The sequence below is a fragment of the Phyllobates terribilis genome, unplaced genomic scaffold (assembly GCF_046119375.1).
Source record: "Phyllobates terribilis strain yellow unplaced genomic scaffold, ASM4611937v1 Scaffold_11__3_contigs__length_659146591, whole genome shotgun sequence".
Classification (NCBI taxonomy): Eukaryota; Metazoa; Chordata; class Amphibia; order Anura; family Dendrobatidae; genus Phyllobates; species Phyllobates terribilis.
In genome coordinates, this window is record NW_027362771.1 from 33,046,006 (window position 1) to 33,058,546 (window position 12,541).

Genomic DNA, 12,541 nt, shown 5'->3' on the forward strand with positions numbered 1-12,541 from the left:
AGCATTGCATGACCCCACTTCTTGATAACCAACGTCTAAGCTTTTGTAACTCCAGGATTGAGTCCAAGAATTGGTTAAAGTGGCCTGTAAAGATTTTTGATTATAGGCTGGGCCTCATGTTAGTTGATGAGAAAACTCTCTTATAGTGATCTGCATTGGGAAAGCTAGAAATCAACTTGGTTTGGGGGCACATCTGCTCAGATCAACTTACTGAAATCTGTGCCAGTGAGCTGTGCCAAGATGCGGAAGGAGCGGGACTGAGTGGTCCCTGTACGAGGTTTCCAGTCCTCGGTGTCCTCCATCAGCCTCTTTTTACTGGAGTCATTAGCAAGGAAGGCAGGCTGAGAATCCATCCTAAGAGAGTGTCTAGTACAGAAAGAAAGAGTGCAATGGAGAGGCAGAAGGACAGACAGGAATAGAAGAAGAATAGTGTTACTCATAAGACGCCTTCTGGAAAGCGTGTAGAACTGGAGACTGCGTCACCTGCATTATCAGGAATTGTGATGCACTTACTGATCGTCTAAGAGAAAAGCGTTGAGAGAGGCGTGGGTCAGTCCGTTCAGGGCCTGGGAAACGTTCTGCTCTTTGGGGTTTTGGGCAACTCTGTGAGAGTGAAGAACATGAAAAACACTCCAGGAAACGGACTGGACACACAGCACTCCAATCCTTAGTCATCATGCAGGGGAGGACCATAATGTGGACTATTACTACACCAAAGTACACAAGACAGACACACACAACAAGCAAGAAGGCTTACTGACTTTTCTAGGTTTTCAACCTGCAATGCAAAAAGAAAGATAAAGGAAACGGAAGGACACAAATGATGGGAAAGGAAAAAAGGAAGAGAATGGTGCAGATTTAGTTATGGAAAAACATCTCATTCATATGACACACAATAAATGAGAAAAAGACTGAACAGTACAACTGTATGAACAGTACAACCTAGCTGGCATAGGAAGGGTGGATGTGGTAAAGCCACATCCTCAGAGGCAAGTGCCCAGAAATGTACCAAGCGACATGTAATCAGACCACGCGGATACCTCTGCAGCCTGTAGCTGGTATAACGCAATGCGAACAGAGACCTAGAGGAAACTGCAACTCCCAAGTGCATCTTCAGGCATATCTGCGATAAGGCACTAGTCATGTCATCCTCCCTCCCGAATATATCGTATTCTACAGCCCAGCACAACAATTTCCACATCAGGTATACAGCGGGCTATAACCCGTGCTATTGTAAGTTCATCTTTGTCAGGTCCACGATATCACAATCTTACTCACTACTACTCAAAATTCCCTCTTCACAAGACTTGACAATCTGCTCAGAAGCAATAAATGCCAGAGTCCGATTTTATATAGGGCTACTAAGGAAGAAAGAAAATCTCTGTATAAAATGTATGATGAAAGTAACATACCTGCCTGTATGGAAGGATGTGACCAGCTCCAATACATAGAGAGCTTCTGTCACTGATCCTTCAGTCTGCCAGCCCCAATATAGCCACAGGTCAAATTACTCCAGCCCTAGTAAGGCTCTGGCAAGAGGTTCCAGTGCAGTCCCCCACCCCTAATACACTGATCAGAACATAGGTGGGGGGCGCCTCCAATTACACTGCAATTCATACAGTAAACAAGAGCAGATCCCTGTTGTGCAGGCTGGAAGCAATGTATGCCATTTCCTAGCATTACAGCAGACCAGGGAACAGACAGGTCAATAAGAAAACAAGTTGCTCTTTTCCTATTGTTGTGGTTAAATTGTATCTAAATCCAGGAGAAACACAAAACCATTAGTGCCCCCTAGTGGCAGACATGTGAGCTACATTGTTTACCAGTTGATAGCCTGCTGGTCAATTCATTTCTACTGGATTTTACTGGGAAGACAAACCAGGTAATGTCAAGACATATCCACGTTGCATCGGGAAAATGCGCAAAAGCTTGCTCCCAATTTAAGGTGTGTTTTATGCTCATCTCTCAATGAAACAATTCGGTTTAACCCCTGATTTTATATTAGGCAGAGGATGACTTAGCAGTTGATGTGGAAACCACCTACGAATGGGAGTAAATTTCCATAGCCATCAGATAAATACTGCATACAACATGCCAGCCTGAACCAACTGGGAGGCGCCATTTCACACAATTTGGGGATAAAACGTGTAATGTGCATGCACAAGGTGGGCAACAATCAGAGGTGAATGTCCTATTCCACCATATGTATATTAGATGACCAATAGGATATAGTTCAGTGTCCTGTGAATGTATGAGAAGAGGTATTTTGCACAGGTTCAGCTATGATTTAGAGCACAGACATGGTGTACACCTATTGGAAGACATGGATATATTTAGCTTATAACTACAGATCATATTTTCCTAGCTAAGCATGATGTCACATGTATAAGACGGACAATGAGAGGAATGTCGCTGGCCTATAGATTGCATAATAGTCGCCATAAAAGTTCTACATGACTGTAAAAAGCAAAGCAAAACTCCCACTCATAGGTCACTCCAATGAGAGAATAGTGCCCTCAGCTGGACAGAAGCAGCATCACAAGAATACCAGTGATCCACAGGCAAAATACTCAGAGGCAGAATGCCAAGAACATTTACCATACTTTTGTGGATAATAAAAAAAATATATTATTTATGAACAAATAGAAATTGTCCCATGCAGGACAGTGAAAGAGTAAGAGGATCTTTGGCCCCTAATTCTGTATTTTATGGAACCCAATAATGGCCCCAAGATAGTACTAAAGGCATATTCATATAATAACAAAAACCTATAAGGAAAGGAAGCTGATTTCCAATCAAATCAGAAAAAAATCTTTATTATTAATTCAAAGAAACAGTAAACACATGTATAAAAAGGAAAAAAACAAATGCAGAGTGCTACATTACGCAGAAAGATAACCAAAACTCACTTTCCCACATGAACCCCGACAAAAAAGGGGGAATACCTAGAAAATATTCATGTAAATCAGATATAGCTAGTATGATAGTTAGAATAAGAAGCGCAGTCCTAAAAATTGTACAGTATAACTGATTACTGAAATGAAATAGAGTGCAGTACACAGAATAAAAACATATCATATTCTATTCATACAACCCAGTGGTTTAAATACACAAGATATGGATTGTGCAAATCTCATGCAATTATACTGTACTGATACACGTAGATATTATCTATACATAGGCCACACAGCTAATATACATGCAATATATGAATAAATAGAAGGTGCTAGATAAGGAAGAATGCCCAATGAATCACACAAAGTGCAGTGTAACAAGGGCTCCGCAATCATAGTCACCAGGTAGAGTTCTACCATAATGGGTGCCATAATAAACACTCCGACACAGGTCAACCCCATGAATAAAGTGCAGAGCAGCAGTATAATGGTTTACAACACCACAGTGCTCAAACTCATTGACATAGCATTAACGTGATGATGAAACATGGCAGGTACAGACAGAGGGAAGGTCAAGACATAATAAAACATTTTCTGCTTTGATATCAGCTTTCTTTCCTTATATGTTTCCTTATTTTATGGTTGGCATCTATATACAAACAAATACAAAGTGCTCCAGTATCTGAATATTATCTAGCATCATGATCTAATGGCAAAGCATGGCATTACCCCCCAAAAGTTAAATGATTAATAGTTATGTATACTTAAAAGGAAATCTATCAGGTTTTTGCCACACTAATCTGAGAGTAATATAATGTAGAGACAGGGACCTTGATTCCAGAGATGTATCACTTACTGGGCTGCTTGCTGTAGTTTTGATAGGATCAATGTTTTATCAGCAGGAGATTATCACTAGAGGACCAGTAAACCTGCTGTCATGTTGTCCTCCGTATTCATGAGCTCTGTATAACCCTGCCCAAACCACTGATTGGCAGCTTTATGCCTATGCACAGTATACACAGAAAGCTGCCAATGTGTGGGCAAGGTTATACAGAGCTCAGCATTCAGAGAACTGGTAGATCTGTAGAACATAAAGTTTGATTTTCACAAAATGACAGCAAGCAGTCGAGTAAGTGACGTCACTGGAATCAGGGTCTCTCCACCTACATTATGCTGCTCTCAGATGGGGTCAGAAAAAACAGTGACAAATTCTCTTTAAAGGGAACCTGTCTGTTTTTAGAGAAGTAGTGGTATGGCTGTAAAGGTACTTGCTCTCAAAAATATACACTGCTCAAAAAAATAGGGAACACAAACAACAGAATATAACTCCAAGTAAATCAAACTTCTGGGAAATCAAACTGTCCACTTAGGAAGCAACACTGATTGACAATCAATTTCACATGCTGTTGTGCAAATGGAATAGACAATAGATGGAAATTATTGGCAGTTATCAAGACGCACTCAAAGGAGTGGTTCTGCAGGTGGGGACCACAGACCACATCTCAGTACCAATGCTTTCTGGCTGATGTTTTGGTCACTTTTGAATGTTGGTTGTGCTTTCACACTCGTGGTAGCATGAGACAGACTCTACAACCCACAGAAGTTGCTCAGGTAGTGCAGCTCATCCAGGATGGCACTTCAATGTGAGCTGTAGCAAGAAGGTTTGCTGTGTCTGTCAGCGTAGTGTCCAGAGGCTGGAGGCGCTACCAGGAGACAGGCCAGTACACCAGGAGACGTGGAGGAGGCCGTAGGAGGGCAACAACCCAGCAGCAAGACCGCTACCTCCGTCTTTGTGCAAGGAGGAACAGGAGGAGCACTGCCAGAGCCCTGCATAATGACCTCCAGCACGGCGACAAATGTGCATGTGTCTGCACAAACTGTTAGAAACCGACTCCATGAGGGTGGTACGAGGGCCCGACGTCCACAGATGGGGGTTGTGCTCACAGCCCAACACTGTGAAGGACGTTTGGAATTTGCCAGAGAACACCAGGATTGGCAAAGTCGCCACTGGCGCCCTGTGCTCTTCACAGATGAAAGCTGGTTCACACTGAGCACATGTGACAGACGTGACAGAGTCTGGAGACGCCGTGGAGAGCCATCTGCTGCCTGCAACATCCTTCAGCATGACCGGTTTGGCAGTGGGTCAGTAATGGTGTGGGGTGGCATTTCTTTGGAGGGCCGCACAGCCCTCCATGTGCTCGCCAGAGGTAGCCTGACTGCCATTAGGTACCGAGATGAGATCCTCAGACCCCTTGTGAGACCATATGCTGGTGCGGTTGGCCCTGGGTTTCTCCTAATGCCGGACAATGGCAGACCTCATGTGGCTGGAGTGTGTCAGTAGTTCCTGCAAGATGAAGGCATTGAAGCTATGGACTGGCCCGCCCGTTCCCCAGACCTGAATCCGATTGAGCACATCTGGGACATCATGTCTCGCTCCATCCACCAATGTCACGTTGCACCACAGACTGTCCAGGAGTTGGTGGATGCTTTAGTCCAGGTGTGGGAGGAGATCCCACAGGAGACCATCCATAACCTCATCAGGAGCATGCCCAGGCGTTGTAGGGAGGTCATACAGGCACGTGGAGGCCACACACAATACTGAGCCTCATTTTGACTTGTTTTAAGGACATTACATCAAAGTTGGATCAGCTTGTAGTGTGTTTTTCCACTTTAATTTTGGGGGTGACTCCAAATCCAGGCCTCCATTGGTTAATAAATTTGATTTCCATTGATGATTTTTGTGTGATTTTGTTGTCAGCACATTCAACTTTGTACAGAACAAAGTATTCAATGAGAATATTTCATTCATTCAGATCTAGGATGTGTTATTTGAGTGTTCCCTTTATTTTTTTGAGCAGTGTATTTTTAGTAGACATCTGATGTGGCACTCATCAGAAATATAGAATAAAAGCCTTATGCAGATCAGGCTGGAGGTGCACTGGGGGTGTGTCAATTCAATTGGACGGCTTCTTCCTATTACACCGACAAGCCCCCAGTGCACCTCCAGACTGATTTAATAAGCTGATGTGTATCTGGTTACACAGCAGCCAGCGTTCAGTCATTGCTGAGAGATGCAGGGGGAGCGATCCCCTCATATATACAGCGGACTCATACTTGTGAGTCGGAAATAACCTACACAATTAGCAGTGTAGCTTTGGATGACATGGGAGTGACCCTGCAGCAATAATATTGTGCCCTACTACATCTTACTACTGGGGTATATGGTAGGAGTTTAATAGATCCATATGGTGGGGGCTTAGTTATCCTCTCTATAACGTATACTACACTCCCTGACAGAAGTTATGTCGCTTATCCATGTTAGGTAAATAAAAGCTTATAACCGGGCGTTAAATTCATCCATTGGTTTTATAAATTACTCTTTTGCAAGCTGAAACCCTCCCGAATTTGGTTTAGGTTAAGAAAATAAATTGGCATCAATGCTGAAATATTGATCATTTAATGAACACAGAATGGTAAGATTTTGGCAAGACAAAAGTTTTGTTGCCTGGTCATATAATGCACACAATCCTAGTTTACATCCTCACCAGTGCTCAGTAAATGATTGGTTAATTAGTGGGTGTGTATAAAAAGAAACCCAGCACCCCAGACCTTCACTTGAGCTCTGACAACATGCCAAAAATCCACCCTGCGACCAAAGCCTTGATTATCAAGAGGCTGAAGACCAGATCCCCTGAGAGGTGGCTGGCACCTTTAATGTGTCTCAGCGTCAAGTACAAAGAATTAAAAAAAGATATGAAGAGACTGGAGATGTGCTTGACAAGCCCAGGTCCGGCAGACCCCGAAAGACAACTGCTCAGGAGGAACGTTTGTTGGTTAGAAAATCCAAAGCAAGCCCCTCTTTCACTGTAGCAGAGCTCCAACAGGCCTGGTCACCTCAAGTCCCTGTGTCAACTAGAACAGTCTGTAGGATTCTGTCTCGAAATGGCCTCCATGGTCGAATCAGTGCCCAGAAGCCAACACTAAACAAAAGGCAAATAAAAAACCGCGTGGCATTTGCAAAGTCCCACAGCCTGCTAAACAGATGGACGCTGGAAAAGTGGCAGAAGGTGGATTTCTCTGATGAATCTTCAGTAGAATTTACACCACAGCCGCCGCAAATACTGCAGGAGACCTAACTGGAGCCCGTATGGAACCAAAATACACCCAGAAAACAGTTACATTTGGTGGTGGAAAGATCATGGTCTGGGGTTACATTCAGTATGGGGGTGTGCGAAACATTTGCAAGGTGGAAGGCAATATCAATAGCCTAAAATATCAAGAAGTACGAGGGGCGATCCAAAAGTAATGATAATCGGTTATTTCTATTGCACACAGAAATTAAAATAAAATGTTTTCTTCTCTCTTAGGTACCCACTAGTCCAGGAAAAAAAAAATCACTTAAATAGGCCACGATTCCCGGGAGCTACATTCATTTGAATAGGAACTGCCGAGGAGTGAACATCAAAATGGAAAAAAACGATCTCAGAACTGTCATCAAATACCTCTGCTTGAAAAAAATGACTACCAAAGACATACACAGCGACTTGGTGGAACCATTGGGGGACTCTTCTCCTCCATATTCCACAGTTGCACGCTGGGCCAAGGAATTTAAGCTGGGAAGAACATCGATGGAAGATGAACATCGCGAAGGACGCCCATCCACGTCCCTCAATGAAGAAAACATGAAAAAAGTTGAAGAAGTTGTATTGGCCAATCGAAGAGTGACTATCAGGCATGTAGCTGAGGTCACATGGATCTCATATGGCAGTATTCAAAGAATCCTTGCAAAAGAATTGCATATGAGAAAGGTCTCGGCGCGTTGGGTGCCAACAATGTTAACCGACGAGCAAAAGAAGAAACGAGTTTTCAATAGCAAATCTCGAAAAGTTTCAAGCAGACAAGGAGAATTTTTTGTCACGTTTTTTGACCATGGACGAGACCTGGATCCACCACTTTGATCCCGAAACGAAACAACAATCGATGACATGGAAACGAGCCAAAGAACCGACGCCGAAGAAATTCAAAGTGTCAAGCTCAGCAGGGAAGGTTATGGCGTCCGTTTTTTGGGACGCTGAAGGAATTATTATTATGGTGGACTATTTGGAGAAGGGAGCCACTATTACGGGCTCCTACTACGCAGAACAAATAAGAAGATTGCGGGAGGCTATCAAGGAGAAAAGGCGCGGCAAACTGCGGGCTGGAGTGCTGTTTCACCAAGATAACGCGCCGGCTCACAAAGCTGCAGTTGCCATGGCTACCATTCAAGAAGCGGGCTTTGAACTGGTGGAACACCCCCCATATTTGCCAGATCTAGCACCCAGTGACTTCTTTCTCTTTCTTCGGCTCAAGGAACACCTCCGGGGCAAGAAATTTGACGACAATAGCGATGTGATAACCGCTGTTGGGGATTTTTTTGAGGGTCAAGATCAAGAATTTTTTTCGAAGGGAATTCTAAGTTTAGAAAAGAGATGGACTAAATGTATAGACTTGTTAGGAGACTATGTAGAAAAATAATATTTTTTTTTTTACTATATTCATTGTGTTTAGTATTGATTATCATTACTTTTGGATCGCCCCTCGTATTAGCTACCTCTTACATTCCAAATCATAAAAGGGGTCAAATTCTGCAGCAGGATGGTGCTCAATCTCATACATCCATCTCTACAACAAAGTTCCTCCAGGCAAAAAAGATCAAGGTGCTCAAGGACTGGCCAGCCCAGTCAACAGACATGAACATCATTGAGCATGTTTGGGGTAGGATGAAAGAGGAAGCTTGGAAGACAAAACCAAAGAATCTAGATGAACTCTGGGAGGCATGTAAGACTGCATTCTTTGCTATTCCTGATGACTTCATTAATAAATTGTATGAATCATTGTTGAACCGCATGGATGCCGTCCTTCAAGCTCATGGAAGTCGCACAAAATATTAAATATGACTCTAATAGCACCACAACTTCATTCACCAATGTTATTCAACATATATTTGTATTTTAAGATAATTATTTGTTTGAATATCACATTACTTTCTGTGGGCGACAAAACTTTTGTCTTGCCAAAATCTGACCATTCTGTGTTCATTAAATGATCAATATTTCAGCATTGATGCCAAATTATTTTCTTAACCTAAACCAAATTTGGGAGGGTTTCAGCTTTCAAAAGAGTAATTTATAAAACCAATGGATGAATTTAACGTCAGGTTATAAGCTTTTATTTACATAACATATTATTATATGTAAATTTACTGTCATGCTCGGACTGGCCCAAAGGAGATCAGGAGAATCCTCCGGTAGGCCCCTGTGAAGGAGTGCTAATGAGTAGTGCCATTATACTTCATTCACAATTTGCAGAAAAAGGTATAATCTAAATCATTCAGTAAACAAGCTAGCCAAGTTATTACATAGAAGCAAAAGTACATTTGTGTCAGGTTACTCTTGCATGCAGCTGAACAGTGGGCCCAAGAATCATTGTTACTGGCGAGCTTTTGCCAACCGAGTCCAACACGGTTTACAGCGCACAACAACCTGGAGGATGCGGTCTCTGTATACAGTATATCACACACATGCAGGGACCTTTTCTCATCCTGTTCACAGATCCAGAAATTGCCAACATTATATAATTGGATCACTCTCTTTAGTCCAAGCAGCAATGGATCTGGAAAACTAATAATCGCCAATGGGACTGCAACAGCTAATAGTTATCAGATTTACAAACAGAAATCAGATGGTTTTGATTCCAACCCAATTGGCGGCTTAAAGGGGATTAAACAGCGGCTTTACAAATGTGAAAACCGCGCATTACACTGAATTTCCCTTCCTAATATTACATTACTGACATGGCTTTCATTTCCTACATGCTGTTCTCTATGTGATTTTGTGCCGACAGCCTGATGTGTACAAATGTTTAGACTGCCATCCAAAATTGTTTATTCTCCTGAGCAGATTTTTATCCAGAATCCCACTTGATTAAAATTTTATGAGTGGAGGAAAAATAAAAAGTAAAACAAAGAGTATTGTTGGGACAGTGCCCTGCTGGGGCAATAGCAGAAACATGAGCCTCGTATTACAGCTCCATGTAGGATTCAGTGTGGATCTGGAAGTTCACATAAAAAACATCCAAAATTATCTGCTAGACAGAAAAACTGGTGCCCGTGGCAGCAAAACTTGTAGGCACTAAAATCCCCAATAACCCCTCTGCTGCCCACTATTCACCATCCAGTATGAGCTGGAAGGAGAAGGGCAACGCAATTTTGCAGGTAGGGAAAATGTTTGGAAAGGCCTTTTTTCGTGCTGCACATTAGAGTGACGATGCTGCTTCCCCCTATTATTCTACAGAAGTGGCGGGTCACCGTGGTATATCTTGCTCGCCCAGAATTTGACTGTAGGACAGCCATGTGCGTTGCAGTCACTAATGCATGGGACGTTTAGGAGTTTTGGAAGTGCAAGAAAGTTTTAGGATCGATGAAGCCTTGGGGAAGACAGTAGACATTTTGCCTTTCTGCCATAGTCTTCTTTAAAGGAATGTACCGTATATTTTTTTTACTAATTAAACCAGATGCTGCCATCCATCTCTTATTCTAATGTGTTTTCATTTACTGATTGTTGAATTCTTATTCAATGTTCTGCGCGTGGTTCAGGGGCGGCCACCTTGCCTGAGCTGCTGCTCTGCGCTGTTACCCTATGTTCACACGGGGCGGAATAGTTGTGGAATATTTTCTGCAGCAATTCCACCATAGAGCAACATCTGCAGTACCAAGTTCCGTGCCATACTGTTCAGATTTTAATGTCAATTTATGTGCGAGTTGCTAATGGAAATAGGTTAAAAAATACACTATATTCACCACCCCCGGTGTATCGTTAGCTTCTCAGTACAATCTGTGTCCTGCTGCAGCCGTGAACTGGAGGAAGATAATTACAGAAGGCCGGAATATACACAGACCTACATGGGAACAGTCATGGGAGGGGAATATAGTGTACATTTTAGGTGAGGGTTTTACTGTGCATCTGCAGGTATTTCAGCAGATGAATGCGCCACAAATAAACTCAATGATAAAAATCAATGCAAGGCATATGCAAGAGGCAGGACTGAGCAATCTTTTGTCCTTCCGCAGGCAGTTTTGGTTTACCCAAATACAGGATAGTGGGAAGCAGGAAATATTGGCTGATTTCATGGGATGCACCGTGTTTTTGCAACTCTATTTGGGAGCAGCATGATGCAGGGACAGAGACCCTGATTCCAGCAATGTGTTACTTACTGCTTCCAGCAGTTTTGATAAAATTACCGTTATATCCGCAGCAGATCTACCAGTTCTCTTAACGCTGAGCTCTGTATAACCCTGCCCATACCACTGACTGGCAGTGTATACACTGTGCATTGGCAGAAAGCTGCTAAACAGTAGTGGAGTTGGGGATATACAGAGCTCATGAATATGGAGGACTACTTAGCAGCATGTTTACTAGTCCTTGAGTGATAACTCCTGCTGATAAAACTGTGATTTTATAAAAACTACACCAAGAAGCCAAGAAAGTGACATCACTGGAATCAGGGTCTCTGTCTCTACATTATGTTTCTCTCAGATTTGGTGGGAAAAACATAGGGACAGATTCCCTTTAGGACTATAGTTTCATAAGGCATTGACGTGCCCTATCCTGAGTTTATTAACAACAATAAGAAATTAAAGGAAGCTTTTTGGGATTTTGTGTCTGGAGATGACTATGATTGAGCCTTTGAGAGCAGGTGAAAGGTTATGAGCAGGGCTGTGGAGTTAGAGTTGGTATAAAATGGCCTGACTACGACTCCTAAAATATATAATAAATTAGGTACAGTAGTACAATGCAGTATGTGCTGTAAATGTTTTCATAAGAATTTGGGAAAGTTATGAAGTATCCTATAAGGATAAGTGCCGACGATGCAGAAATGCTGCAGATTTTTTCCGCTTCTCCCTGGCAGGAAAAACGCATGCAGATTTTACATGCGTTTCTTCCCGCCAGGTAGAAGCGTTTGTCAAGCGTTTTTGCATGCATTTCTGCATGCGGGTTATCAAGCGCTTTTCCAAACGATTTTAGCATCACTTGGAAAAGTGCTTGACAACTTGGTCACACTATATACCGACGTCAGCGGTCGCGTGACCTGTCACATGACTAAATGACATCATGGCAGGTCCTTTCACACCACCGTGACCCATACAACAGACCGGACGTAGCGGAGAAAACTTTTCCAAGTGATGCTAAAATCGTTTGGAAAAGCGCTTGATAACCCGCATGCGGAAATGCATGTGAAGAACGCTTGACAAACGCTTCTACCTGGCGGGAAAAATGCATGTAAAATCCGCATGCTTTTTTTCGTGCCAGGTAGAAGCGGAAAAAATATGCAGCATTTCTGCATCGTGGGCACTAAGCCTAAATGTCTGTTCTGTTACTGATCTAAGAATTTAAGCTTTTAGTTGAGATGAATCTGTGCTGCACTTTATGTACACGCTCAGTAGTGAGATGAATCTGTGCTGCACTTTATGTACACGCTCAGTAGTGAGGCAGTGAGATGAATCTGTGCTACACTTTATGTACACGCTCACTAGTGAGGCAGTGAGATGAATCTGTGCTGTACTTTATGTACATGCTCAGTAGTGAGGCATTGAGATGAATCTGTGCTGC

At 42.7% G+C, this 12,541-nt stretch overlaps 1 protein-coding gene across 1 annotated transcript in view; it reads right to left on the reverse strand.

Annotated features, from left to right (window-relative positions):
* Positions 1 to 12,541, reverse strand: part of PDLIM7 (PDZ and LIM domain 7) — a 125,284-nt gene that overhangs the window by 42,186 nt on the left and 70,557 nt on the right. The window contains exons 7-10 of the mRNA XM_073654660.1: positions 1,413 to 1,470; positions 762 to 778; positions 514 to 603; positions 212 to 366 (exon numbers count right to left, since the gene is read on the reverse strand). Coding sequence (XP_073510761.1) covers positions 212 to 366; positions 514 to 603; positions 762 to 778; positions 1,413 to 1,470 — 320 coding nt within the window. The remainder of the gene's footprint in view (positions 1 to 211; positions 367 to 513; positions 604 to 761; positions 779 to 1,412; positions 1,471 to 12,541) is intronic.